At 44.6% G+C, this 27,983-nt stretch overlaps 1 protein-coding gene across 1 annotated transcript; it reads right to left on the bottom strand.

Moving 5' to 3' along the window:
- Positions 1 to 4,064: 4,064 nt before the first annotated feature.
- On the bottom strand, positions 4,065 to 5,423 carry LOC124268881 (tryptophanase-like). The gene has a single exon (XM_046703907.1). The coding sequence runs from the start codon at positions 5,421 to 5,423 to the stop codon at positions 4,065 to 4,067; it is 1,359 nt and encodes a 452-aa protein (XP_046559863.1).
- Positions 5,424 to 27,983: the final 22,560 nt, after the last annotated feature.

Below are 27,983 nucleotides of genomic sequence, written 5' to 3'. Positions count from 1 at the left end.
AACAAGTGAAAATACATAGCCTAAGTTCATTGGTGTGAGTTCAAATCCACACTCAGCGCTTTACACTGTGACCCATAACAACTAAGAGTTAATTAATGCGTGTTTTGGCACTTGATGCATATATTAGACAGACTAGCCTTATATCTTTACAGGTTCAACATATCCGAATCCTATTGAAACTGAGTGTGTTGGAAAACCAGCTTGTGATGAAACATCCTTATTGTCCAATGTTGTCCCTGGATGTTTTGGGTTTGTTACAGAGCTGGTACTGTCCTGGTACTGTCCTGGTGACACACAAGTGGTGTTAGACACCAAAACAGCAGGCGTCTATTGTACTTGGAATATCACTGAGGGGTGTACATTCCACGCTGGAATGCCCAGTGAGGAGAAACATCTCTGAAGCCGTCTGCTGCCATCCACTCAGAGAGGTCGTCATCCGCAAAGTCTATATATGACAGCTACAAAACCCTTTTGACATCTATAACAAATCCCTGCTAAAGGTAGTGTCGATTGTGGAATTCAGACTATATTATGAGGATGTGCTTGTTTGTTTTTTACGCCTATCTCTGCAATTGTACAGTTTTTTAAGGCGAATTGTAAATACTAGAGTCTAGACAAGTCCGTTGAGTGATTGACACAATGGAATACGATGACAGGCATGTGTTTATGAATCACCATCAAATAGTGATGATGTCAGGCCCACATATGTAAAGCCCTGTCAATAGTTCACCTGAACATACGAGGATTTTTATCGGATATCACTTTCCGATGCTATCTCAAATTTTGAAATGTCCACCACATGCCGTAAACATTTTTTGCAAACTCATCCCTTTTGTCATGTAGCCTTGTGGAGAGTTAGTTGTCTCTGAGTGAGTGAGTGAGTGAGTTAACATTTAACGTCACAGTTGTCTCTGAATTTGTCCTAACTTGTTTTCATTATTTCAAGTTCAGGTGACGATATTAAATCATCGCTATACCTGATGCTTAAGTAAAATACCTAAAGCCAAATTAGTTAGTTTTGATTTTGCCAACCCAAGCATACATTCTGATCCATGTGCATAAAGAAACAGATCCTGAAAAAAAAGCGGGCTTTGGTGTCTTTGGTGTTTGTTATTTAACGGTACACTAAGCAATAATTCAGTTCGTTCTGTAAATAATCGAGCCTTCAGCATTGGGACGCAAAAAGGGGAGCACTTCTTCCTACTTCTTTTCTGAATGGTTTATCCCAACATTTCACTTAGGTGTTATCAATGAGGAAGACAAACATTATATATATTCTATGAAACTTCATATGACGTCTGGCCAAAAATACTATTCATATATCTTTCACAGCTATATCAGTGCAACGTGTTTATGAAAGGCAGCATTGACGTAAAAAGTTAACAGAATCAGTTAAAACATAGTCAACAGACTAACTCTGTAAATCAAAATAGTCTATAATAAAATCCAAACAAGAGTTTTCATCTTACCTTCTACATAGTGTCCCAGTGTCAATGCTCCCAGCAGATGCAGAATGACGAGCCATGAGTCCAGACCTTGCTTCTACTGAACACGTCTAGGATATGACAGGGGACTTACGCCCATTATAGTATTTCTTCGACCACCCGCCTCCTGGTTCTCCTGCCGTGGGTCAAAATTGTCAAACTCATTGAACAAATCTCTTCAAATAACCTGTCTTCGAATGCTTTCATTTGCTGATTTTATTTTCCATGTGACAGGGTATGATTCAACATAGTATTAGCTATGGTATAGAAGGATCTTGTCATTTCGTTTCCATCCGTGTCACCGAGAGGTGGATTTGTTCGCTCACCAAATGTATACTCAATCTTATCACCTTGTAATCGCAGAAGTATTGCGCACAAGAATTGTCCATGATCCAAAACAATCCAATGTCCATCTTCATGTCGGGTTTTATTTTCTCAACCAGCCTGTGTTCTTGGGATGTCCCAAGAGACCGATACTGCCTCTCTAGAGATGTATGATTTCGTCAGTATACTGTGGTAAGGTTCGTCTGGTTCTGATTTCAATGTTTTCAGTTTGGTGCGAGAAACAAAGCCATATACAGCCACTGTGAAAGGTTAACGGTGCAGTTTTATGACATTTTCTGGAGTCCAAAACCTTTTGGTGCAGTCAACAACCATACAAAGGCCAAGGAAATTATCATAATGTATTGAAACACACTGAATTAGTTTTACAATCACAAAGACAAGAAAATGGGTCAGAATATGTGGCAGCAACAATAATTAACAATCCATATTACATACATCTGTACCCCCACGAATGCCATGAGTGAGATTCAGAAATGCAGGAATCTATGTTGGAAACAAGCCAAGAGTAGGGGTTTTCCAACTGATAGAACGTCAGCACTCAGTACGTATATAAGATGCAAACCAGGTCGTACATGGATTAAACGTTGTTATATAGTTACAGCAACCTCCCAGAAACTGTAACATCGCCCTGGGATGCGGTAGTCTATTGCCGGAGGTTGTGGGTAATCATCCATTCTGGTTGTCCATTACCACAACCAAGGCCTTAACTACCACACGGCAACAACAAGGACGTCGACCTTTTCAGGGTCATAGAAACAGCCAAAAAGGTAAAGGAAATAATTATGTTAAGATAAAGAAATAGTCAAACCTGCCAACATTTTTTAAATTTCAGATTCCATGTTCGCGGATGAAATCAATAAATTGAAAACTGCATTTGAATGACAAAACCTTTTCCTGTTACACTTGCATTAGCCTGCTAACCGGGTTCAAGACATTATTGTCATCAAATCAATGAAATGTCTTCCTGTACTGAAATGGCTGTAGGCCAGAGTGAGTGAGTGAGTCCAGTTTTACGCCGCACTCAGCAATATTCCAGCTATATGGCGGAGGTCTGTAAATAATCGAGTCTGGACCAGACAATCCAGTGATCAACAGCATGAGCATCGATATGCGCAATTGGGAACCGATGACATGTGTCAACCAAGTCAGCAAGCCTGACCACCCGATCCCGGTAGTCGCCTCTTACGACAAGCATGGGTTACTGAAGGTTCATTCTAACCCGGACCTTCACGGGTCCTGAAGGCCAGAAGTACAGACAGACAACTATAATACAACTTTTTACAAAAGCATACAACGTTTACGAATATCACTTGTATGATTAGTATTCATTTACGAAATAAATTCACACGTATTTGGATCTGTGAGGTAATATTGCGACAGATATGTATGACTTAACCAGTGCAGTAAAGGCACACTATCAAAACTGTTGTTCATCTCCAATTACACTTAATGTATAATATTTACACAACCTGTTTTTCTTGGAATATTACACTATGTTACATTTCCGATCAGAAGGTCATACGAAGTTCATCCTAAATGTTGATATTGAAACAAAGAACTTTGAGAGGTTCAAGCTCTGTTTTTGAGAACGATGTTAAAGTACTTTGAAAATGGATTTAAGGGACTGCACTAAAGATGAATTCCATGTCTGAATGTACTCATCTTGTAATCTGTTTGATCCTGCATTATACAATGACTGTGGGTAAGTAATGTAATGCAACCTGGATACATCACTAATACCACAATGTCTTGGTAAGTATCTAACATTCATTACCCAACGTTGTGCTACGTCTGAATATATATTTTTGTACCGATGTCAAGCAGTAGTGATTACATTACTGCATAAGAATCTGTATGGAAACTGCTTGACAACGGTATGTATCGAAACGTCGCATTCACGAAACAGAAGAAATTGTTATCCATGAAAATTGGTGAATATTGTACTTCTGCGGAATCTCTCGTGTATATTGGTTTCATGGCCCATGCTGGTTGTTGTTGTAACTCCCTACCTGTCCCCATCCAATTGTGTGTCACTTTTTATCAATTACATGTTCTTGTTAATGTCAATCTGATGTTTATCACAACATACTGTGTATATGTTCATCATTGGTTGTTGTCACTTCTACACCGAAACGTCGCTCTATGCAATAAAAAAGAAGTTGTTATCCATGAAGTCGTAAGCTTCATTATCGACTCACTATCTTCTAGAATGGAATTCAAACAATGATAGCAAATCTATCCAACAAAACATTTCCTCACGGGCTCCATGACAGCTGAGAAATAATGACCCGAAGAGTTCTTGATGCAAAACCCAGAAATACTTCCCCTTTTCTCCAGGACGTTCTTGAAGATATCTCCGATATGAATGAGATGAGACAAAGTGTACGTTCTCCTTGGAATGCTGAGTCTGATGAAGTGCTGTGGTTGAGGATCCTCACGTTTGTTGGTGCTGTCGACTTTCAAGACGTCGTGGACATGTGAACATCGTATACCACCCTCTATGTACAGGGCACAGTGCAGGGCCCACGCCGGATACTGCTCTGTGGGAATGTGCGGCAAACATCTAGCAGCGTTGATGTAGATGGCGCTTCCTACTGGCTCAACTATTGGGACACCGGCTTTCTTCAAGATGTCACCAAACATGGCCAAGATTTCAATTCTGTACTTCAGATACCTGTCATCCGTTCCTTCCCAGAGACCTACAGCCACAGCTTCCAGGTCCCTGCTAGATAATCCACCATAGCTCGGATTCCCCTCAGTGTAGGTCATTCGCCTTTTGAATTGTCCATATACGTCAGAGAGGCGAGTGGCGAAAAATCCACCAATGTTACATAACCCATCCTTTTTAGCGGACATATACATCCCATCGAAGTGAGAAAACATCTCCAGAGCTATGTCTCTTGCTGAAACATCCCGATACACCTTGGTTCGTGTTTTGATGAAGTATGCATTTTCTGCAAAACGACACCCGTCCATAAACAGGGAGACATCATGCGTCTTGCATATTTCAGAAACATGTTTGATGTTTGCCATGGATACTGGCTGTCCAGCTTGATTATTGCTGGTCAGGGTCATGACAACCATAGATTTGCCGACATCCACCCTCCTGAGCTCTTCTTGTAATCGTACACAGTCAAGATCTCCATTGAAGTCTCCACCTTCTACTTGCTGGGAGGGAACATCAACAACTACGGCTCCGTTGAGCTCGGCATTTGCACGGCCTGTGATATACATTGTGTTACTGAATACAGTGGAACCTGGTTCAGCTAGAACCGAGAAGAGAATATGTTCGGCTGCTCTGCCCTGGTGGACGGGTAGGATGTGTGGGAACCCCGTTAAACGGTTGATGGTGTCAGCGAAAGTGTCGAAGCTGTCGGGACTGATGCAACCTTCGCTTGTTTCTAACATTGCAGCCCATTGGTGGTGGCTCATCGCTGCAGTGCCGGAATCAGTCCATAGGTCAAAGGTTACATACTTGTCCTTGACCTGGAATGGATTGTAACCGCTTTCATGGAGAAGTTTCAATCGTTCTTCCCTGGTTGGGTTTGGCAAGTGTTCTACAGTCTTAATGCGGAAGGGCTCCATGAATGACATTCTGGAAAGAGAGAAGGTATAAGTGTGACATGATTTACTCATTAATTGGGCTAGACATTAAATTATTTTACCTTTCCGTCTGTACTTGAGTATGATTATATTTGTTCCAGCTATGGGTAGATTGTGATAACTGTGATGGTGTCAGTCTACCCAGTCTCACTTAAGATGTTGCCAGTTATCCCCTGGACGTGTTTACAACACAACACACAGAGGAACACGACAGATATTATGTCGTATAGCAGCATCTGTAAAGGTCTCATAGATACAATGTATACATATGTTGATAGCAGTACATTTAGATCCAAATTGACTGACAATTTTACATTAATTCCTGTGTGCCTTATTCTTAATCGGCTGCCATATGTATGCATTCATTTGCATGTGATGTTCTTAACGCCTATTCGTAGAGACTTCTGGATTCTGTATAACAGCTTGTAAGTATTGCAACAGCTTGTAGAATTCTAACTTGAATACGTTATGTCTGTAAGCGAGGAAATGTTGTAATATACCATAGTAATGTTTGTATAGACATCAGTGCGTTAGGGTAAGGTATTTATTCTAATAAATAATGAAACTATGAACAAAGAAGATGTTTCAGTAAAATACTTTCAGCACTGAGGCGGTATCTAAGAACTGATCACTACAGATGTTGTCTCAGGTAGCACGAGGCAAGGACATGTCCTCGGAGTTTGTGACAGCATGTGTTTATCATTGTGGTGGAGGAGGGCACCACTACCGGATAAATGAGACTCACCTGTTAGTTGAAATACCCAATATAGAAATTTAATTGATCTTTCCATTTACTGGCGGAAATGATAATCGTAGGTTTTAATGAAACTGATGTGGATATTATTGAAAATAGCAACAATATATTTGGACAGCTGTCTTATCAATGTTTTATCAAAACAAGTCTATGCCCGGTAGTAGTGATATACTATTAAAGGGGTGAAGGGGGGGGGGGAAGGTGTAACAACGACATTAACAATGTCAGCTTCGGTTGTGATCACAATGTGTGTTCATACAGGCAAGGCAGCGGCGGGCGTTGAAGACATCAGACGGTTGTTCCCACAATGTGTGTTCATACAGACAAGGCAGCGGCGGGCATTGAAGACATCAGGCGGTTGTTCCGTGTGCCGACCAAGGGCTTGCCCAACAGAGATGGCATTACGGACGAGTTCTTTACCCCTCGTACCAGTCTCATCCCAGACGTGTTCTATAAAGGGGAGTCTGGAGAAACAGACCTCTCTCTGGTTATGGCAACATGACAAGTTATGGTACCTCTAAAAGGCTGAGTGGCATGTGATCGGACATTATCATGCTACAACGTGACGGTAAGCCACAACATTTCTAAAGGACAGGGGAGGATCTCGACCGATGTCGTCCCGGACCAGCTGTGATCTTTGAACATTTCATTTCTACTTAGAATCTCACGACCTTGAGAAAAGCAAAGGGTATGCCTCTTTGAATCCGGGATTGACTTGAGCGTAGATTCACGCGATATTAATGAGATTGACTTTTCATGGCAAATGGTGTGATGGACAATCATCTGACACAATCATCATTTAACGACTAATGGAAGTCTCCGACAGATGGCCCGTCCACACTGTGTAATTATTTATCTCATTAAAGAGTGTTATGTGGCAGTGTGCTGTGTAGCAATGTAACAAGTGTCATGCATTGTATATGTGACATTCAGTGAGGGGCAGTGGTTTGTACTTGTAGACTTGTACTATATTGAGACGCAGAGTACTTGACTTTATTACAAAAACTACAGGCATCTCGGATCCAGTGACGACCAGAACAGTGTTGAAATATTGTGGTAGTGTTTTCTTATTTCAAGCCACAAGAAGACCAGCATTTTGTGTGACTACTCCATGTCCGACATTCTCCACCTGGACCTAGTTTCTGAAGTTGGATCACTGTTGCTGACAGGTGAATATTCCCATCATTGTCTATATTGCTATTGTCACTGTTCTTGTATCGTATAACCCCTGAGTAGGTACTGCCACTCTGTTCTGTACTGTCTTAGTGCTAACTTGGATTTGTGAACTTAGTGAATCTTAGGATACAAGTTTTGATGACAACACATTTCTGTACTGCCTTAGTGCTAACTTGGATTTGTGAACTTAGTGAATCTTAGGATACAAGTTTTGATGACAACACATTTCTGTACTGCCTTAGTGCTAACTTGGATTTGTGAACTTAGTGAATCTTAGGATACAAGTTTTGATGACAACACATTTCTGTACTGCCTTAGTGCTAACTTGGATTTGAGAACTTAGTGAATCTTAGAATACAAGTTTTGATGACAACACAGTACTGTTTGTTGGTTTCACACAGAGTCGCGGTTAACTGTTTAGTTTCAAGTTTGGAATCAACACATGACAAAATTGTAAACACCCATAGTCAAGACACTTATCTATTGATCATCCTATACTATAGACTGTTTTAGGCATATATTAAGCCTTAGCTTGATACTCTACCATACTTGATATGTCGTGGGCTCCTCTAGGACCACATCGGATCACTGCCAATCTGTAGGCGAATTAGATAGTGTCATGAAATGGAATGCAATTGGCTCATGTCCATTCCATTACACCAGCGGAAACAACACCAAGTTGAACAAAGGAGAGATTGCCAATGGTAGATTGAATACGTTAGTACGTGTATCTCACCTCCCTCTGCTACTGTGTATCCCGAGCCTATGATTTAACACAGACACCAGATGTTTGCATCATCCAATAAATATTCTTGTGACATCACTCGATTGCTATATTGCATTTTTTATCTTCCGTGACATAGTCCGAACATGAACTAATCCAGGCGTTCACCACGTACATGAAGTGTTATGCAGACAACCCCTCGAACTGCACAACAGGTGTGGTAACGTGTGTTGACACTTGGGTTCCTCGACAGTGTGGAATCTTCTGTGTCAAGGGACCGTGTGGAATACACGCGTCACCAGATGTATCTGCAGTTTCATCGTGTGATCTCATTCCCTGTTGTATGGTTCCTCCATGACTGACTGAAATCTCCCGGTATCAGCGTCGGTGTGTATGATGATGTTAAACACGTGTTTTAGTCGGATCCTTGTTCTGTCAGGTAATATCCTAGCAGCAATATCGTTTTACACTTACCATAAAGTAAATTACGATAATGTAAACATGCCCATAATGCTTATGGTTATACAATGTCTTTACATACGACAATGAAATTCTAACTGTGTACCGGCCCTAGTACAAATAAATACTGAACGGACAAAAGACGGTTGGAACCAGGGGGTGGGTATGAAAAATCACACCATGTTTCACACGTGCAAATGCCAAAATGTACGTGCAACATGTGCAAGTATGGCTATAAATGTTGGTCTAGGACAATGGCCATCCATCATTTCACAACTTTCTACAAAACGAAGATTACGAGAAGACGAAAAATCGAGAGCCGGAGGGATGCTCCAGGCCGGAAGAACACAAGCCCACACAGAAGCACATCTGGGTGTCAGTCTCTGGCCAGCCGGCTCTGGGTACGTTATACTGCCACTGGAAGAGTTCAGGATGGGCCTCGAAGTGGTCGCCCCAGATGTACCACCTGACGTGATAACCAGCGGATCATCACTGGAGCCCTCCGTCATCGTCGACAAGATCCGACACAGCTGCAGCAAGTACACAGACAAGCCACTGGAAACCGCATCTCCACACTGACTATACGGAACCGTCTCCATGCTGGCAACCTTACATCCCCTTACGTTGCCCCTAACAAACCGTCACAGGCAGGCCCGGAGAGACGGGTGTCATTGTCACCAGCGGTGGAACAATGCTTGGTGGTCCCATATCCGACTAAAGCACGATGAGTCAAGGTTTACCTTGGACTTCAATGACGACCGTCATCGTGGCAGGCGACGCCCAGGTGAACGCCACCAGCCATGATTCCACATGGTCGATATGGAGAGGGGTCTGTTATGGTGTTGGGTGGGATCACGATGCCGGGCAGGACCGATCCCCGCCTCTGCCAACGGAGAGTCACTGGTGTCTACTACCGTGACCACACCATCACGCCACACGTCCTGCCGCGTGCACGCCGCCACGGACAAGGTTTCATTCTCCAGGTTGATAACGCCGTGTTGGTGTACTGTTCACGCGACTGATGCGTACAGAACACTGTACATACCTGTACAGGGATGATATTGCTTGAAGAATTATACCTTTAACACCACACTGTTCTACCTTTTCAAGAGTTTGCACATGTTTATTCCGTCATACGCTTTCTTAAAGTCAGTAAATACGGCGAAAGTGGATTTTTTCTGTAGCTTTCTACTCTCAATAATTGACGTTATGTGTGGGAGAAAGTCCGAGTATCTGTCCATTCCTGAAAGGTAATGGAGACGAGGCCCGAAAGGCCAAGGCTCCATTAGCTTTCAGGAATGGACAGATACTCGGACTTTCTCCGACTTAAAATACACCCAAACCTAACGGGGAATACAATGCAGATCAATGAACACCAAATATTTTTTTTCAGTTAAACCTTAATAAAACATTTTAGGAAAAATGTATTCGGTAAAAGTATTATATCAACTCTATTCCTTAGTGGAGACCCTCTAGGCGTCAAAGAACGAACTGCCACTTTTCACATGCGTTGTGTGCGTGTAAACACGTATGTCTCCACTACTTCACCAAATAAAATAACTCGCACGTGCTTTGTACCCGTGTTACCCTTGCATGTCTCCATTACGTCAGCAAATGTCATACCTTTCACGTTTGGTTTGTATAAACCCGTATGTCTCCATTACTTTAATAATGGTATAAAATGCACGTGATTTTGTGCGCGAAAACCCGCATGTCTCCATAACTTGAACCGCCTGTCAGAGACAGTCGTAAGGATGGACATCGATAGCTCAGATGATGATGGCATGTTTTTGACCCAGTCAACATACACAACGCAATATTCGGATATATCTTCAGATGAAACTGCTGACACAGTTATTTTTGGTGACGTTTTGGAGGGTTTTGGTGACAAAATCACTCAGTCGGATGACGAGTTAGTGGCATCTTGTATAGTCGCTGAGAAGCAATCAACGTATGAAACTACGTCTGTAACTGACAAGAAGGGAGGGAACACGTCAGAGACGTCGGTTACCCACAATGGAAGTCGATTTCATGAGCCCGTTCCTGACAACATACTGAATGATCTACAAACCAAAAAGTAAGTACACGTTCATTTCGGATGTTTACTTTAAAAAGATAATTCTAGAATTTTTTTTAAAAAGTATTCAAAGTAACGCGCACGGTTAACTTTGACATTTGTACTGGATATGTTTTGTACGCTTTCTCCGAACATGAAATGGAATTGGCATGTATAAAGTGATTGTGTTACAATAATTATTACGTTAAATCTTAATCGTCTCCTATTGTTTGGCATGAAATGCATGTCAACAAAACAAACAGCAGAACGCAAACTGCTTGCAGAGGGAGGGAGCCAATGACCTGTAACAGCCGCAGTGTTGGGTCATAAAGGTAAATGCACGTGCAGTTCATGATAGTTACCTGTTCACTGCACAGTGATAGACCGTTTGGATCATTCACATTGTCTACTTCTAGCTGTCATCATGAAAGCTTATTCAGATGATGCTAAACGTTTAATTAGAAATGTGTTGAGGTTTTTTTAAAAAGAGAGCAAACGTAGCAAACCGATTTATAAGGTGTCGGATTACATGACACGTACAACTTTTGCTCTTGGCATGAAAAAGAACATCGTGCTAACAATTGTGAAAAATATACCAACAACCAATAAACAAAACCGTGTACAAAAAGGTAGGCTTCCAAAGTTAGACACTTTTGACATCAGGGTCATCAGAGATGTCATTCGTCGGCTATTTGCTAGAAATGAACCCCTCTTCATACCTGTCACGTGCATAGCTGACCTACATTGACGAACGTTGACCTTTATGACCCAACACTGCCGCTGTTACAGGTCATTGGCTCCCTCCCTCTGCAAGCCGTCTGCGTTCTGCTGTTTATTTTGTTGACCGTTACATAGACAGATTCTTTAATACAAATGCATAACATCGGTGATTTACAATGTTATTAGGTTGTCTGACAAAACATCCACTTGCACAGTTTGAGATCGATTGGGTCATTGGATGAAGAGATATTTACAAGAAACCGGGTCCACATGCATTTCATGCCAAACTATAGAGATTTTCAGAAAGCTTCAGAGATGTTACAATAACATGTACAGACTCGTTTTTGTTAATTCTGTTAGCGATTATGTTTAACATTTATGACAGTTCTCAGTTTATTGTCTGTCGTCAGTTTCGAACACTTTGGAGTATTTAAAGTTGAGGTTTAGTATATATTAGTTTATGATATCATATACTCTATATCTTATCATTTGTCTTTTGACCTTTCAGGTTTGCCGACAGCACTGTATCAAAATGAAATGGGCTGCAAGTTTATTCAGAGAATGGCAAAGTAACTGAAATAAACCAGCAGCGGACACTTCCAGGATCCTAAGCTTCATTATGGTACCAGGGGGAAATGAGCGTTGACGACATGAACTATACTATTTCCTGATTTGTCTGTGAGGTGAAGAAGACAGACGGCACGGATTTCCCGTCCGACACGTTATATGGACTTGTGATCTGTCTCCAGTTACACATGGACAGCATTGGCAAAGCCTACAAGTTCCTAACTGATGACGCCTTTTGCCAATAAAGAACACCCAGGATAACATGATGAAACAACCCGCTAAGGATCCATCCAGTAAACCAGCGGTTCAAGCCGAAGTGATCACACCAGAGGAGGAGGAAGTTCTATGGGCAAAAGGTGTTCTTGGGAGTGATAACCCTAAGACATAATTGGACACTATTTTCTTCTTTGTTGGGATTAATTTCGCCATCAGGGGTGGCCAGGAACACCGAGATTTGCGCGTCGGAAGGACTTCTCAGTTTTTGTTATCGTCTGATCAACATGGACGTGTTCTGATCTATACTGAGGACGTCTTATCTAAGTCCAATCAGCCTTAAGCTTCGGAAGTGTAAATCAAAATCTGTGAGGGCCTATGAAAACGTTGACAAGCGAGAAATGTGTTTAGTTGAACTCTTTGAAAAATGTTTAACCCATAGACCACCCCCAAAACAGACAGTGACCCCTTCTACTTGCGACCATTACGAAATCCAGTGGGCGACGTATGGTACAGCAGTCAAGAAGTTGGCCGCCACAGTCTAGCTGCTACTGTGTCTGACATTTGCCAAAGAGCTGGATTGACCGGACACAGGACCATCCGCTCACTACTCGCCAGAGCCGCCACTCGTTTGTATGAGGCTGGTGTTGACGAGCAATTGATATGCGAGGTAACTGGGCACCGGCCAAGCGGAGTGAGGAGTGTACAACCCCAATATGCAAAATCAAGACAATATGTAAAAACTAACGCAATATGTAAAAACTTGACGCAAAACGTAAAACATAAAGCAATATGTAAAAAAATAAGGCCAAACGTAAAAATGTCTTTAACGCAATATGTAAACACCTAACGCAAAATATAAAAACAATTTTTAACTCAGTTTGTAAAGGTTTAACGCAATATGTAAAATACAGCTTTATTGTTGTTTATAAAGTATTGGCGACTAAAATTCATTTTTAGAAACTTTACTTTGATGTTGAACAAAATAACTATATCATAATCTATATTCGACAGTATCCAAGGAAATCATTTTATTCTTCATTGTATTTTTATATAAATGGTTATATGGGTTGTATTCATTATGTCCTATTCAAGGGGTTTTGCCTTTTGGCCTTGTTTATCCCACAACGCGCATGTAGCGCAAAGTTGGGGATATAAAATCACCCTCCGTCCGTCTAAACAACTGGTTTGCGCGATATCTTAAGAAGTGGTTTATGAAGTTTTAATGAAATTTGGTACCGTATCCAAGGTTCAACTTGAAATTCTGCATTTATCAGTGTTTTTTTGTATTTTTTTCTTTGTCTGTTCATTGTTTTTGTTGAGAGACCAGTTTGTCCAGATTTGTCCTATTCAGTGGTGAATTAACAGCAAATTTTGGAATGAATGTATAAGTTACTTTTCTTGGAAGACAGACAAATGGTTTTGTTTGTTTTTTTAATCTCACCTCAAAATACACAAATTCAATGCAACAAATCCTGACAAAAAGTTTTAGCCATCCCATAGGGATTACGAGAGACTGGTAATTTGTTTCAGAAACACTTTGAATGAATTTTAGAGAAAACATCATATCTATCATGATGTATCTAAATATATTATATTACTCCAAGATGTGAAAATTACTGTATAAGTATAAATATGTCGCTATACCTACTTGGGTTGTCAGTCAAGATGTGATGAGGTAATTTTACGACGATGTCGTATTGGCCACAGTCGGTTTACACATGACTACAGTCCGTTTGAGTCAGAAACGGACCGATGAATTGCAAATTTTATCATTGTACAAAATTGCCACATAAATATAATAGTACACATGTTTATCATTTACTAATACCCAACAGCTTTATTAATTTGAAAATTTTCCGGACTCCACCAAAAAAGTTCTTTAAGAAACTATCATTAAAATTTTGACACAGTTCACTATTTGTTACGAGGGAGGAGTGCAGAGAAAGGGACTGTAAAACCCCAATATGTAAAATAAAGACAATATGTAAAACTAACGTAATATGTAAAACCTTAACGCAAAACGTACAAAATAACGCAATATGTAAAATATTAACGCAATATGTGAAAAATTAACGCAATATGTAAAATATTAACGCAATATGTAAAATATTAACGCAATATGTAAAATATTAACGCAATATGTAAAATGTGTCTTTAACGCAAAAAGTACAACACCTAACGCAAAATGTAAAACAATTTTTAACTTAATATGTAAAACATTAACGCAATATGTAAAATCCAGTTTTAAGTTTGAATATTTGGGTGGCAATCGAAATCCATTTTTGTCACAAATTTGGCAAAAATTGACTTTATTTACAAAAACTAAGATATCGCAATGTTTCTAACAAAATAAACTTCATATTACTTTTTTATGCAAAATATTACCTCGTTCAGTATACATGTAAGCAGAGTCGATAAACATATAATTTCCTTGTATATAGAGATATTTTAATCGATCTTATAGTCTATGTTCGAATTTTTTAAAGGAATAATTTTATTCTTCGAACTTGTTTTCATAAATGGTATTTTTAAGTTATATTCAAAAAGGATTGACCTTTCCTTGAAAATGTCCATTCCGTTGTTGATAATCTGTGATTACCGAATTTGGGTTTTAAAGAAAACCACTTATTGATCCTTCTTAATTTGGTTTGAAATAACATGCAGGTGGTAGTAATGTTTCCAATTTTAATTCATTGTGTATGGGGGTTGGAATTAATTGCAATTGGTACTTGGCATCGAGATGGTAGCTCTCTCTCTCTCAAGATATATAACTGGACTCTGTCCTGGTAGAATCGCTTTTGGATGAACTTGTGTCACTGTTCCGTTTACATCAAAGATTCTGACCTCTATCATAAGATTCCTGATACAACTGTGAGAACCAGGTGATCACCATATGTCCCGTGAGTGAGTGAGTGAGTTTATATGGTTAAACACCCCTTCAGCAATTTTTCAGATATTGAAGAAGTTAATTACACAGAGACGTCTCCATTTAGATAAGCAATAGAATAACTGGTTCCATTTATACTAATGTTTGATACTACGTCAAATAATCACATGAATGTCACAGAATACACAGCGAATGGCAATCTATGTGATTAAAACTGTGAATTACGATTATAATTTCTTAAGCGTGGTTTGTGATTTTGCAATTCTATTCAGGTATCATTGATCTTGGCATTGGCATGTTTGATGGATTGAACAAGTCATGTTACCCGTTTACATCAATATTACATATTACTTAAATTGCATCAAATGCAATAACTTTATTTCATTAAATTTGAGCGATCAACATCGGGATCCAATCTCAAATGTCTCTGGTATTACTCGATTTCATTGGCAGCAATAATACCTGTGACTTGATTGAAGGATATCAGATGTGATTTGAATACAAATACCCGAATAACTGCGATGCATCTTGCATGTTCACTATGCCTAAAACTGCAAGATGGATTTACCATTTCTAAATCAAAGATACTTGTGTCCAGCGACACATTTATACTTAAACAGTAATTTTCACTTTTGGGGGTAATATAATATTTGTAAATACATCATCATAAATATTATATTTTCTCTAAAAATTCTTTCAAAGTGTTTCTGAAACAAATTCAGTCAAAGTCTCTCGTAATGTCTATGGGATGGCTCAAACTTTTTATCAGGATTTGTTGCAAAACTGGTCTCTCGGCCAAAACAATGAAAAGAAAAAGAAAAAAAATACAAAAACTTTTATCTACCGAATTCCAAGTTGAACCTTGGTCACCGTACCCAGTTCGGAGGGTGACTTTATGTCCCCAACTTTGCGCTACATGCGTGTTGTGGGATAAAACAAGGCCAAAAGGTAAATCCTCCTAGGACACTTAATAAATACAACCCATATGACCATTTATGTAAAATATACTATGAAGAATAAAATGATTTCCTTGGATACTGTCGAAAATAGATCATGATATCAAGTATCGCTATGTATATGTATATTACACAATTATCGGCTTTACTTTGGTGTTAAACGACCCAAAAGATCAGATATCAGTTAAGTTAAAAATGAGGTTAGTTTGTCAGAAATATTGCAATAGCTTAGTTATTTTGAAACACAATAAAGCAAAGTTTCTAAAAAAATGAATTTCAGTCGCCAAAACAATAAACAACAATAAAGCTGTATTTTACAGATTCCGTTAATCTTTTACAAATTGCGTTAGGTGTTTACATATTGCGTTAAAACCATTTTTTACATTTGGCGTTAATCTTTTACATATTGCGTTATGTTTTACGTTTTGCGTCAAGTTTTTACATATTGGGATTGTACAGGATTCAGGTATCCTCAGCTGGACTAGTAAAGGAACAACGCGACACAATAAACCTATCAAATTCTGTATTTGGTTCATGTGTAGAATGTATAATTATTTACTCTACATTGTAAAATGGACATAACTAGTCAAATGTACAAAATAAAGGGGTTTTTAATATGTTATTGTATTGACAGTTAACAATTCTGTTAGATAAATCATTCTTGTACAAAAAGCTTTTTCGTTTTTTCTTGAAGAATAACTGAAAAACATTTTCAAACATGAGGATACCTTTTATGATTTCTGGATTGTCTAGTATGTATTTATAAACATCTAGGCCATGTATACATTTGTAACATCAGCTACCATACCAAGAATTGGTGAACATTGAATGCAAAATAATGAAAAATACTCTTTAAAAATGAAAACATATACAAAACTAATCTTCAAGTTGTTTTTTACAGTTTCCATCGTGACAAAAATGTCCAATTTTCATTAGGAAGCATAACTAGTACCAGACATTGTAAATACATCTATGAATTCAAAAGGATAAAAAAGCTTCAACTTGGAATCAGTCCAAATACTCCAAGAAAAAACTCAAAAACATTAGACCTTCTTATATAAGTGTGGAAGCAAGCAGTCTTTCAAGCACAGCTACTGTCCTCGCTTCCCTCTTAGGGTCAGAAAAATTACTGATATTCATATACATCATGTGACCAAGATTCCTTGGCCCCACCTAACTTTATGTACATGTCAGTGCAAACTGTGTTTGACGGTTATCTTGTCTAAAATGTACATAAAGTTGTGCAAACGTATTATACTGATAAACTCCAAAATATCAAAAGGCACATCTATGGGCAATGGTTATGAGGTTTTGTGAACCTGGCGTGTATAGTTTCAGAGCTAGATTTCAGACAAAGTTTCAGGATGGAAGGACGGACAGAATGAATGCAGAAGAGAGATGGCATGAGTTGAACTGCTTAATTGTAGAATCTCGATAGATGAGATTGAAAGGCTTGGTCTATACTGACTCGAGGAAACTGGCTTGTTACGGGTGCTGGGACAACAATGTGTGACGTGGTGGCTCTGTGTTCTCGACTGGCTTGTTACGGGTGCTGGAACAACAATGTGTGACGTGGTGGCTCTGTGTTCTCGACTGGCTTGTTACGGGTGCTGGGACAATAATGTGTGACGTGGTGGCTCTGTGTTCTCGACTGCCTTGGTCTATACTGACTCGAGGGAACTGGCTTAATTGTTACGGGTGTTGGGACAGCAATGTTTGACGTGGTGACTCTGTGTTCTCGACTGGCTTGGTCTACACTGACTCGAGGAAACTGGCTTGTTACGGGTGCTGGGACAACAATGGTTGACGTGGTGGCTCTGTGTTCTCGACTGGCTTGATCTATACTGACTCGAGGAAACTGGCTTGTTACGGGTGCTGGGATAACAATGTGTGACGTGGTGGCTCTGTGTTCTCGACTGGCTTGTTACGGGTGCTGGGACAACAAAGTGTGGCGTGGTGGCTCTGTGTTCTCGACTGGCTTGGTCTATACTGACTCGAGGAAACTGGCTTGTTACGGGTGCTGGGACAACAATGTGTGACGTGGTGGCTCTGTGTTCTCGACTGGCTTGGTCTATACTACTCGAGGAAACTGGCTTTGTTACGGGTGCTGGGACAACAATGTGTGACGTGGTGGCTCTGTGTTCTCGGCTGGCTTGGTCTATTGGTCTCGAGGAAACTGACTCGACAACAATGTGTGACGTGGTGGCTGGCTAGCTTGTTACGAAACTGGGTGCTGGGACAACAATGTGTGACGTGGTGGCTCTGTGTTCTCGACTGGCTTGGTCTATACTGACTCGAGGAAACTGGCTTGTTACGGGTGCTGGGACAACAATGTGTGACGTGGTGGCTCTGTGTTCTCGACTGGCTTGGTCTATACTGACTCGAGGAAACTGGCTTGTTACGGGTGCTGGGACAACAATGTGTGACGTGGTGGCTCTGTGTTCTCGACTGGCTTGGTCTATACTGACTCGAGGAAACTGGCTTGTTACGGGTGCTGGGACAACAATGTGTGGCGTGGTGGCTCTGTGTTCTCGTGGCTTTGACTATACTGACTCGAAACTGGCTTGTTACGGGTGCTGGGACAACAATGTGTGACGTGGTGGCTCTGTGTTCTCGACTGGCTTGTTACGGGTGCTGGGACAACAATGTGTGGCATGGTGGCTCTGTGTTCTCGACTGGCTTGTTACGGGTGCTGGGGACAACAATGTGTACTATGGTGGCTCTGTGTTCTCGACTGGCTTGTTACGGGTGCTGGGACAACAATGTGTGGCGTGGTGGCTCTGTGTTCTCGACTGGCTTGTTACGGGTGCTGGATACAACAATGTGGCGTGGTGGCTCTGTGTTCTCGACTGGCTTGTTACGGGTGCTGGGACAACAATGTGTGGCGTGGTGGCTCTGTGTTCTCGACTGGCTTGTTACGGGTGCTGGGACAACAATGTGTGGCGTGGTGGCTCTGTGTTCTCGACTGGCTTGTTACGGGTGCTGGGACAACAATGTGTGGCGTGGTGGCTCTGTGTTCTCGACTGGCTTGTTACGGGTGCTGGGACAACAATGTGGTGGCGTGGTGGTGTGTTCTCGACTGGCTTGTTACGGGTGCTGGGACAACAATGTGTGACGTGGTGACAATGTCTGACGTGGTAGCTCTGTGTTCTCGACTGACTTGGTCTATACTGTGAAACTGGTTTTGTTACGGGTGCTGGGACAGCAATGTGTGTGACGTGGTGGCTCTGTGTTGCAACTTGGTCTACACTGACTCGAGGAAACTGGCTTGTTACGGGTGCTGGGACAACAATGTGTGACGTGGTGGCTCTGTGTTCTCGACTGGCTTCGTCTATACTGACTCGAAGGAAACTGGCTTGTTACGGGTGCTGGGACAACAATGTGTGACGTGGTGGCTGTGTTCTCGACTGGCTTGTTACGGGTGCTGGGATAACAATGTGTGGCGTGGTGGCTCTGTGTTCTCGACTGGCTTGGTCTATACTGACTCGAGGAAACTGGCTTGTTACGGGTGCTGGGACAACAATGTGTGACGTGGTGGCTCTGTGTTCTCGACTGGCTTGGTCTATACTGACTCGAGGAAACTGGCTTGTTACGGGTGCTGGGACAACAATGTGTGACGTGGTGGCTCTGTGCTCTCGACTGGCTTGTTACGGGTGCTGGGATAACAATGTGTGACGTGGTGACTGTGTTCTCGACTGGCTTGTTACGGGTGCTGGGACAACAATGTGTGACGTGGTGGCTCTGTGTTCTCGACTGGCTTGTTACGGGTGCTGGGACAACAATGTGTGGCATGGTGGCTCTGTGTTCTCGACTGGCTTGTTACGGGTGCTGGGACAACAATGTGTGGCGTGGTGGCTCTGTGTTCTCGACTGGCTTGTTACGGGTGCTGGGACAACAATGTGTGGCCTGGTGGCTCTGTGTTCTCGACTGGCTTGTTACAGGTGCTGGGACAACAATGTGTGGCGTGGTGGCTCTGTGTTTTCGACTGGCTTGTTACGGGTGCTGGGACAACAATGTGTGACGTGGTGGCTCTGTGTTCTCGACTGGCTTGTTACGGGTGCTGGGACAACAATGTGTGACGTGGTGGCTCTGTGTTCTCGACTGCCTTGGTCTATACTGACTCGAGGGAACTGGCTTAATTGTTACGGGTGCTGGGACAACAATGTGTGACGTGGTGGCTCTGGTTTCTCGACTGGTTTGGTCTATATTGACTCGAGGAAACTGGCTTGTTACGGGTGCTGGGACAACAATGTGTGACGTGGTGACTCTGTGTTCTCGACTGGCTTGTTACGGGTGCTGGGACAACAATGTCTGACGTGGTGGCTCTGTGTTCTCGACTGGCTTCGTCTATACTGACTCGAGGGAACTGGCTTGTTACGGGTGCTGGGACAACAATGTGTGACGTGGTGGCTGTGTGTTCTCGACTGGCTTGTTACGGGTACTGGGACAACAATGTGTGACGTGGTGGCACTGTGTTCTCGACTGGCTTGGTCTACACTGACTCGAGGAAACTGGCTCGTTACGGGTGCTGGGAAAACAATGTGTGACGTGATGGCACTGTGTTCTCGACTGGCTTGGTCTATACTGACTCGAGGAAACTGGCTTGTTACGGGTGCTGGGACAACAATGTCTGACGTGGTGGCTCTGTGTTCTCGACTGGCTTGATCTATACTGACTCGAGGAAACTGGCTTGTTACGGGTGCTGGGACAGCAATGCGTGTGACATTGGTCTATACTGACTCCGGGAGACACTGTGGTGTGTTACAGGTGCTGGGACAACAATGTGTGACGTGGTGGCTCTGTGTTCTCGACTGGCTTGGTCTATACTGACTCGAGTAAACTGGTTTGTTACGGGTGCTGGGATAACAATGTGTGGCGTGGTGGCTCTGTGTTCTCGACTGGCTTGGTCTATACTGACTCGAGGAAACTGGCTTGTTACGGGTGCTGGGACAACAAATGTGTGACGTGGTGGCTCTGTGTTCTCGACTGGCTTGGTCTATACTGACTCGAGTAAACTGGTTTGTTACGGGTGGTGGGACAACAATGTGTGACGTGGTGGCTCTGTGCTCTCGACTCGCTTGTTACGGGTGCTGGGATAACAATGTGTGACGTGGTGACTGTGTCGACTGGCCTTTTGTTACGGGTGCTTGGACAACAATGTGTGACGTGGTGGCTCTGTGTTTCTCGACTGGCTTGTTGCAGGTGCTGGGACAACAATGTGTGGCGGTGGCTCTGTGTTCCTCGACTGGCTTGTTACGGGTGCTGGGACAACAATGTGTGGCATGGTGGCTCTGTGTTCTCGACTGGCTTTATTCACGGGTGCTGGGACAACAATGTGTGGCGTGGTGGCTCTGTGTTCTCGACTGGCTATTTATTACGGGTGCTGGGACAACAATGTGTGGCGTGGTGGCTCTGTGTTCTCGACTGGCTTGTTACAGGTGCTGGGACAACAATGTGTGGCGTGGTGGCTCTGTGTTCTCGACTGGCTTGTTACGGGTGCTGGGACAACAATGTGTGGCGTGGTGGCTCTGTGTTCTCGACTGGCTTGTTACGGGTGCTGGGACAACAATGTGTAGCGTGGTGGCTCTGTGTTCTCGACTGCCTTGGTCTATAAGACTCGAGGGAACTGGCCCAATTGTTACGGGTATTGGGACAACAATGTGTGTGACGTGGGTAGCTCTGGTTTCTCGACTGGCTTAGTCTATATTGACTCGAGGAAACTGGCTTGTTACAGCGGGTGCTGGGACAACAATGTGTGACGTGGTGACTCTGTGTTCTCGACTGGCTTGTTACGGGTGCTGGGACAACAATGTCTGACGTGGTGGCTCTGTGTTCTCGACTGGCTTGAGTCTATACTGACTCGAGGAAACTGGTTTTGTTACGGGTGCTGGGACAACAATGTGTGACGACTGGCTTGGCTCTGTGTTCTATGCTGACTCGAGTGAAACTGGTTTACTTCGGGTGCTGGGAAAACAATGTGTGACGTGATGGATCTGTGTTCTCGACTGGCTTGGTCTATACTGACTCCAGGAAATCTGGCTTTGTTACGGGTGCTGGGACAACAATGTCTGACGTGGTGGCTCTGTGTTCTCGACCTGCCTGGCTTGGTCTATGCGACCTCGAGGAAACTTTGTTACGGGTGCTGGGACAACAATGTGTGACGTGGTGGCTCTGTGTTCTCGACTGGCTTGGTCTATACTGACTCGAGGAAACTGGTTTGTTACGGGTGCTGGGACAACAATGTGTGACGTGGTGGCTCTGTGTTCTCGACTGGCTTGGTACGGGTGCTGGGACAACAATGTGGCGTGGTGGCTCTGTGTTCTCGACTGGCTTGTTACGGGTGCTGGGACAACAATGGTGTGGCGTGGTGGCTCTGTGTTCTCGACTGGCTTGTTACGGGTGCTGGGACAACAATGTGTGACGTGGTGACTCTGTGTTCTCGACTGGCTTGTTACGGGTGCTGGGACAACAAATGTGTGACGTGGTGGCTCTGTGTTCTCGACTGGCTTCGTCTATGCAGCTCGAGGAAACTGGGACTGGTTTTATTCATACTGACCTCGAGGAAACTTCACTGTTACGCTGATAACAATGTGTGGCAGTGGCTCAGGTCTTCGACTGGCTTAGTCCATAATTGACTCCGGAGTGAAACTGGCTTGTCATTAAGGGTGCTGGGACAACAATGGTGGGTTCTGGTGTTCTCGAATTTGGTCGGGACTATACCGACCGAGGTGTCCATTACCGCGCTGGGATATCGGGAATGCGGTAAAGCCCGTGCCTGATCGAATGGCTTCGTCTATACCTCGACTCGAGGAAACGAATTTGTTACGGGTGCTGGGACAACAATGTGTGGCGTGGTGGCTCTAATGTTCTCTGACTGGCTGGTTGTTACGGGCGCTGGGACAACGCGGTGGCTCTGTACCTCGACTGGTCGAACCTACACTGCAACTGGGACAAATGTGGAGTGGTGGTTCCAGGTTCCCCTGATCCATCATCATCCCACGGCGTCCGGTTACGTCCGCATCCACGTCCATCCATCCACGTCCATCCCATCGCATGAAAAGCTGGGATGCTACAATGTGTGGCATGTGGCTCCAGGTTCCCATTAAGGGTGCTGGGACAACAATGTGTGGCGTGAGTGGCTCTGTGTTCTCGACTAGCTTATTTACGGGTGCTGGGACAACAATGTGCGGCGTGGTGACTCTGTGTTCTCGACTGGCTGGAACCGGTTTGTTACGGGTGCTGGGACAACAATGTGTGACGTGGTGGCCTCTGTATGTTCTCGACTGGCTTTGTTACGGGTGCTGGGACAGCAATGTGTGACGTGGTGACTCTGAGTTCCTCGAAAGCTTCGTCTATATGCAACTCGAAACTGTGCAACTGTTACAGGTGCTGGGACAACAATGTGTGACGTGGTGGCTGTGTGTTCTCGACTGGCTTGTTACGGGTACTGGGATAACAATGTGTGACGTGGTGGCACTGTGTTCTCGACTGGCTTGGTCTACACTGACTCGAGGAAACTGGCTTGTTACGTGTGCTGGGACAACAATGTGTGGCGTGGTGGCTCTGTGTTCTCGACTGGCTTGGTCTACACTGACTCGAGGAAACTGGCTTGTTACGTGTGCTGGGACAACAATGTGTGGCGTGGTGGCTCTGTGTTCTCGACTGGCTTGGTCTATACTGACTCGAGGAAACTGGCTTGTTACGGGTGCTGGGACAACAATGTGTGACGTGGTGGCTCTGTGCTCTCGACTGGCTTGTTACGAGTGCTGGGATAACAATGTGTGACGTGGTGACTGTGTTCTCGACTGGCTTGTTACGGGTGCTGGGACAACAATGTGTGACGTGGTGGCTCTGTGTTCTCGACTGGCTTGTTACGGGTGCTGGGACAACAATGTGTGGCATGGTGGCTCTGTGTTCTCGACTGGCTTGTTACGGGTGCTGGGACAACAATGTGTGGCGTGGTGGCTCTGTGTTCTCGACTGGCTTTGTTACGGGTGCTGGGACAACAATGTGTGGCCTGGTGGCTCTGTGTTCTCGACTGGCTTGTTACAGGTGCTGGGACAACAATGTGGCGTGGTGGCTCTGTGTTTTCGACTGGCTTGTTACACGGGTGCTGGGACAACAATGTGTGACGTGGTGGCTCTGTGTTCTCGACTGGCTTGTTACGGGTGCTGGGACAACAATGTGTGACGTGGTGGCTCTGTGTTCTCGACTGCCTTGGTCTATACTGACTCAGGGAACTGGCTTAATTGTTACGGGTGCTGGGACAACAATGTGTGACGTGGTGGCTCTGGTTTCTCGACTGGTTTGGTCTATATTGACTCGAGGAAACTGGCTTGTTACGGGTGCTGGGACAACAATGGTTGACGTGGTGACTCTGTGTTCTCGACTGGCTTGTTACGGGTGCTGGGACAACAATGTCTGACGTGGTGGCTCTGTGTTCTCGACTGGCTTCGTCTATACTGACTCGAGGGAACTGGCTTGTTACGGGTGCTGGGACAACAATGTGACGTGGTGGCTGTGTGTTCTCGACTGGAATTTTGTTACGGGTACTGGGACAACAATGTGTGACGTGGTGGCACTGTGTTCTCGACTGGCTTGGTCTACACTGACTCGAGGAAACTGGCTCGTTACGGGTGCTGGGAAAACAATGTGTGACGTGATGGCACTGTGTTCTCGACTGGCTTGGTCTATACTGACTCGAGGAAACTGGCTTGTTACGGGTGCTGGGACAACAATGTCTGACGTGGTGGCTCTGTGTTCTCGACTGGCTTGATCTATACTGACTCGAGGAAACTGGCTTGTTACGGGTGCTGGGACAGCAATGTGTGACGTGGTGGCTCTGTGTTCTCGACTGGCTTGGTCTATACTGACTCGAGTAAACTGGTTTGTTACGGGTGCTGGGATAACAATGTGTGGCGTGGTGGCTCTGTGTTCTCGACTGGCTTCATCTATACCGACCGAGGAAACCGGGCTGTTACGGGTGCTGGGACAACAAATGCGTGACGTGGTGGCTCTGTGACGACTGGCTTGGTCTATACTCTCGAGGAAACTGGTTGTTACGGGTGCTCGATCATGGCGGCTCTGCCTCGACCGGCGTTCCGGTCCTGACTGGTTTATTACGGGTGCTGGACAACAATGTGGCATGGTGGCTCTGGTGTTCTCGACTGGCTTCATACGGGTGCTGGGACAACAATGTGTATGTGGTGGCTCTGGCAGGTTCTCGACTGGTTTGTTACGGCGCTGGGGATAACAAATGTGTGGCGTGGTGGCTCTGTGTTCCTCGACTGGTTTGTTACGGCGCTGGGACAACAATGTGTATGCGGTGGCTCTGTGTTCTCGACTGGCTTGGTTACGGGTGCTGACAACAATGTGTGGCGTGGTGGCTCTGTGTTCTCGACTGGCTTGTTACGGTGCTGGGACAACAATGTGCGACGTGGTGGCTCTGTGTTCTCGACTGCCTTGGTCTATACCTCGACTCGAGGAACTGGCTTAATTGTTACGGGTATTGGGACAACAATGTGTGACGTGGTGGCTCTGGTTTCGACTGGCTTGGTCTATATTGACTCGAGGAAACTGGTGCTCGAGGGAAACTGGTTTGTTACGGGCGCTGGACAACAATGTTCGACGTGGTGGCTCTGTGTTCGACTGGCTTTCATTCATACTGACCCGAGGAACTGGCTTTGTTACGGGTGGCAATGTGCGACGTGGTGGCTCTGTGTTCTCGACTGGCTTGGTCTATGCTGACTCGAGGAAACTGGCTTGTTACGGGTGCTGGGACAACAAATGTGTGACGTGGTGGCTCTGTGTTCTCGACTGGCTTGGTCTATACTGACTCGAGTAAACTGGTTTGTTACGGGTGCTGGGACAACAATGTGTGACGTGGTGGCTCTGTGCTCTCGACTGGCTTGTTACGGGTGCTGGGATAACAATGTGTGACGTGGTGACTGTGTTCTCGACTGGCTTGTTACGGGTGCTGGGACAACAATGTGTGACGTGGTGGCTCTGTGTTCTCGACTGGCTTGTTACGGGTGCTGGGACAACAATATGTGGCATGGTGGCTCTGTGTTCTCGACTGGCTTGTTACGGGTGCTGGGACAACAATGTGTGGCGTGGTGGCTCTGTGTTCTCGACTGGCTTGTTACGGGTGCTGGGACAACAATGTGTGGCCTGGTGGCTCTGTGTTCTCGACTGGCTTGTTACAGGTGCTGGGACAACAATGTGTGGCGTGGTGGCTCTGTGTTCTCGACTGGCTTGTTACGGGTGCTGGGACAACAATGTGTGACGTGGTGGCTCTGTGTTCTCGACTGGCTTGTTACGGGTGCTGGGACAACAATGTGTGACGTGGTGGCTCTGTGTTCTCGACTGCCTTGGTCTATACTGACTCGAGGGAACTGGCTTAATTGTTACGGGTGCTGGGACAACAATGTGTGACGTGGTGGCTCTGGTTTCTCGACTGGTTTGGTCTATATTGACTCGAGGAAACTGGCTTGTTACGGGTGCTGGGACAACAATGTGTGACGTGGTGACTCTGTGTTCTCGACTGGCTTGTTACGGGTGCTGGGACAACAATGTCTGACGTGGTGGCTCTGTGTTCTCGACTGGCTTCGTCTATACTGACTCGAGGAAACTGGCTTGTTACGGGTGCTGGGACAACAATGTGTGACGTGGTGGCTCTGTGTTCTCGACTGGCTTGTTACGGGTACTGGGACAACAATGTGTGACGTGGTGGCACTGTGTTCTCGACTGGCTTGGTCTATACTGACTCGAGGAAACTGGCTTGTTACGGGTGCTGGGACAACAATGTGTGACGTGGTGGCTCTGTGTTCTCGACTGGCTTGGTCTATACTGACTCGAGGAAACTGGCTTGTTACGGGTGCTGGGACAACAATGTCTGACGTGGTGGCTCTGTGTTCTCGACTGGCTTGATCTATACTGACTCGAGGAAACTGGCTTGTTACGGGTGCTGGGACAACAATGTGTGACGTGGTGGCTCTGTGTTCTCGACTGGCTTGGTCTATTGACTCGAGTGAAACTGGGGCTTGTTACGGGTGCTGGGACAACAATGTGTGGCGTGGTGGCTCTGTGTTCTCGACTGGCTTGGTCTATACTGACTCGAGGAAACTGGTTTGTTACGGGTGCTGGGACAACAATGTGTGGCGTGGTGGCTCTGTGTTCTCGACTGGCTTGGTCTATACTGACTCGAGGAAACTGGTTTGTTACGGGTGCTGGGACAACAATGTGTGGCGTGGTGGCTCTGTGTTCTCGACTGGCTTGGTCTATACTGACTCGAGGAAACTGGTTTGTTACGGGTGCTGGGACAACAATGTGTGGCGTGGTGGCTCTGTGTTCTCGACTGGCTTGGTCTATACTGACTCGAGGAAACTGGTTTGTTACGGGTGCTGGGACAACAATGTGTGACGTGGTGGATCTGTGTTCTCGACTGGCTTGGTCTATACTGACTCGAGTAAACTGGTTTGTTACGGGTGCTGGGACAACAATGTGTGGCGTGGTGGCTCTGTCTTCTCGACTGGCTTGGTCTATACTGACTCGAGGAAACTGGTTTGTTACGGGTGCTGGGACAACAATGTTTGGCGTGGTGGCTCTGTGTTCTCGACTGGCTTGGTCTATACTGACTCGAGGAAACTGGTTTGTTACGGGTGCTGGGACAACAATGTGTGACGTGGTGGCTCTGTGTTCTCGACTGGCTTGGTCTATACTGACTCGAGGAAACTGGCTTGTTACGGGTGCTTGGACAACAATGTGTGACGTGGTGGCTCTGTGTTCTCGACTGGCTTGTTGCGGGTGCTGGGACAACAATATGTGGCATGGTGGCTCTGTGTTCTCGACTGGCTTGTTACGGGTGCTGGGACAACAATGTGTGGCGTGGTGGCTCTGTGTTCTCGACTGGCTTGTTACGGGTGCTGGGACAACAATGTGTGGCGTGGTGGCTCTGTGTTCTCGACTGGCTTGTTACGGGTGCTGGGACAACAATGTGTGGCGTGGTGGCTCTGTGTTCTCGACTGGCTTGTTACA

This window comes from Haliotis rubra, unplaced genomic scaffold (assembly GCF_003918875.1).
Source record: "Haliotis rubra isolate DU_JTF1 unplaced genomic scaffold, ASM391887v1 Scf140, whole genome shotgun sequence".
Taxonomy (NCBI): Eukaryota; Metazoa; Mollusca; class Gastropoda; order Lepetellida; family Haliotidae; genus Haliotis; species Haliotis rubra.
Note: the sequence above shows the minus strand (reverse complement) of the source record. Positions and strands in the feature narration are given on the sequence as shown.

Coding starts and splice junctions, on each gene's coding strand:
- LOC124268881 (XM_046703907.1), bottom strand. CDS start 5,423: ATGTCATTCATGGAGCCCTTCCGCATTAAGACTGTAGAACACTTGCCA.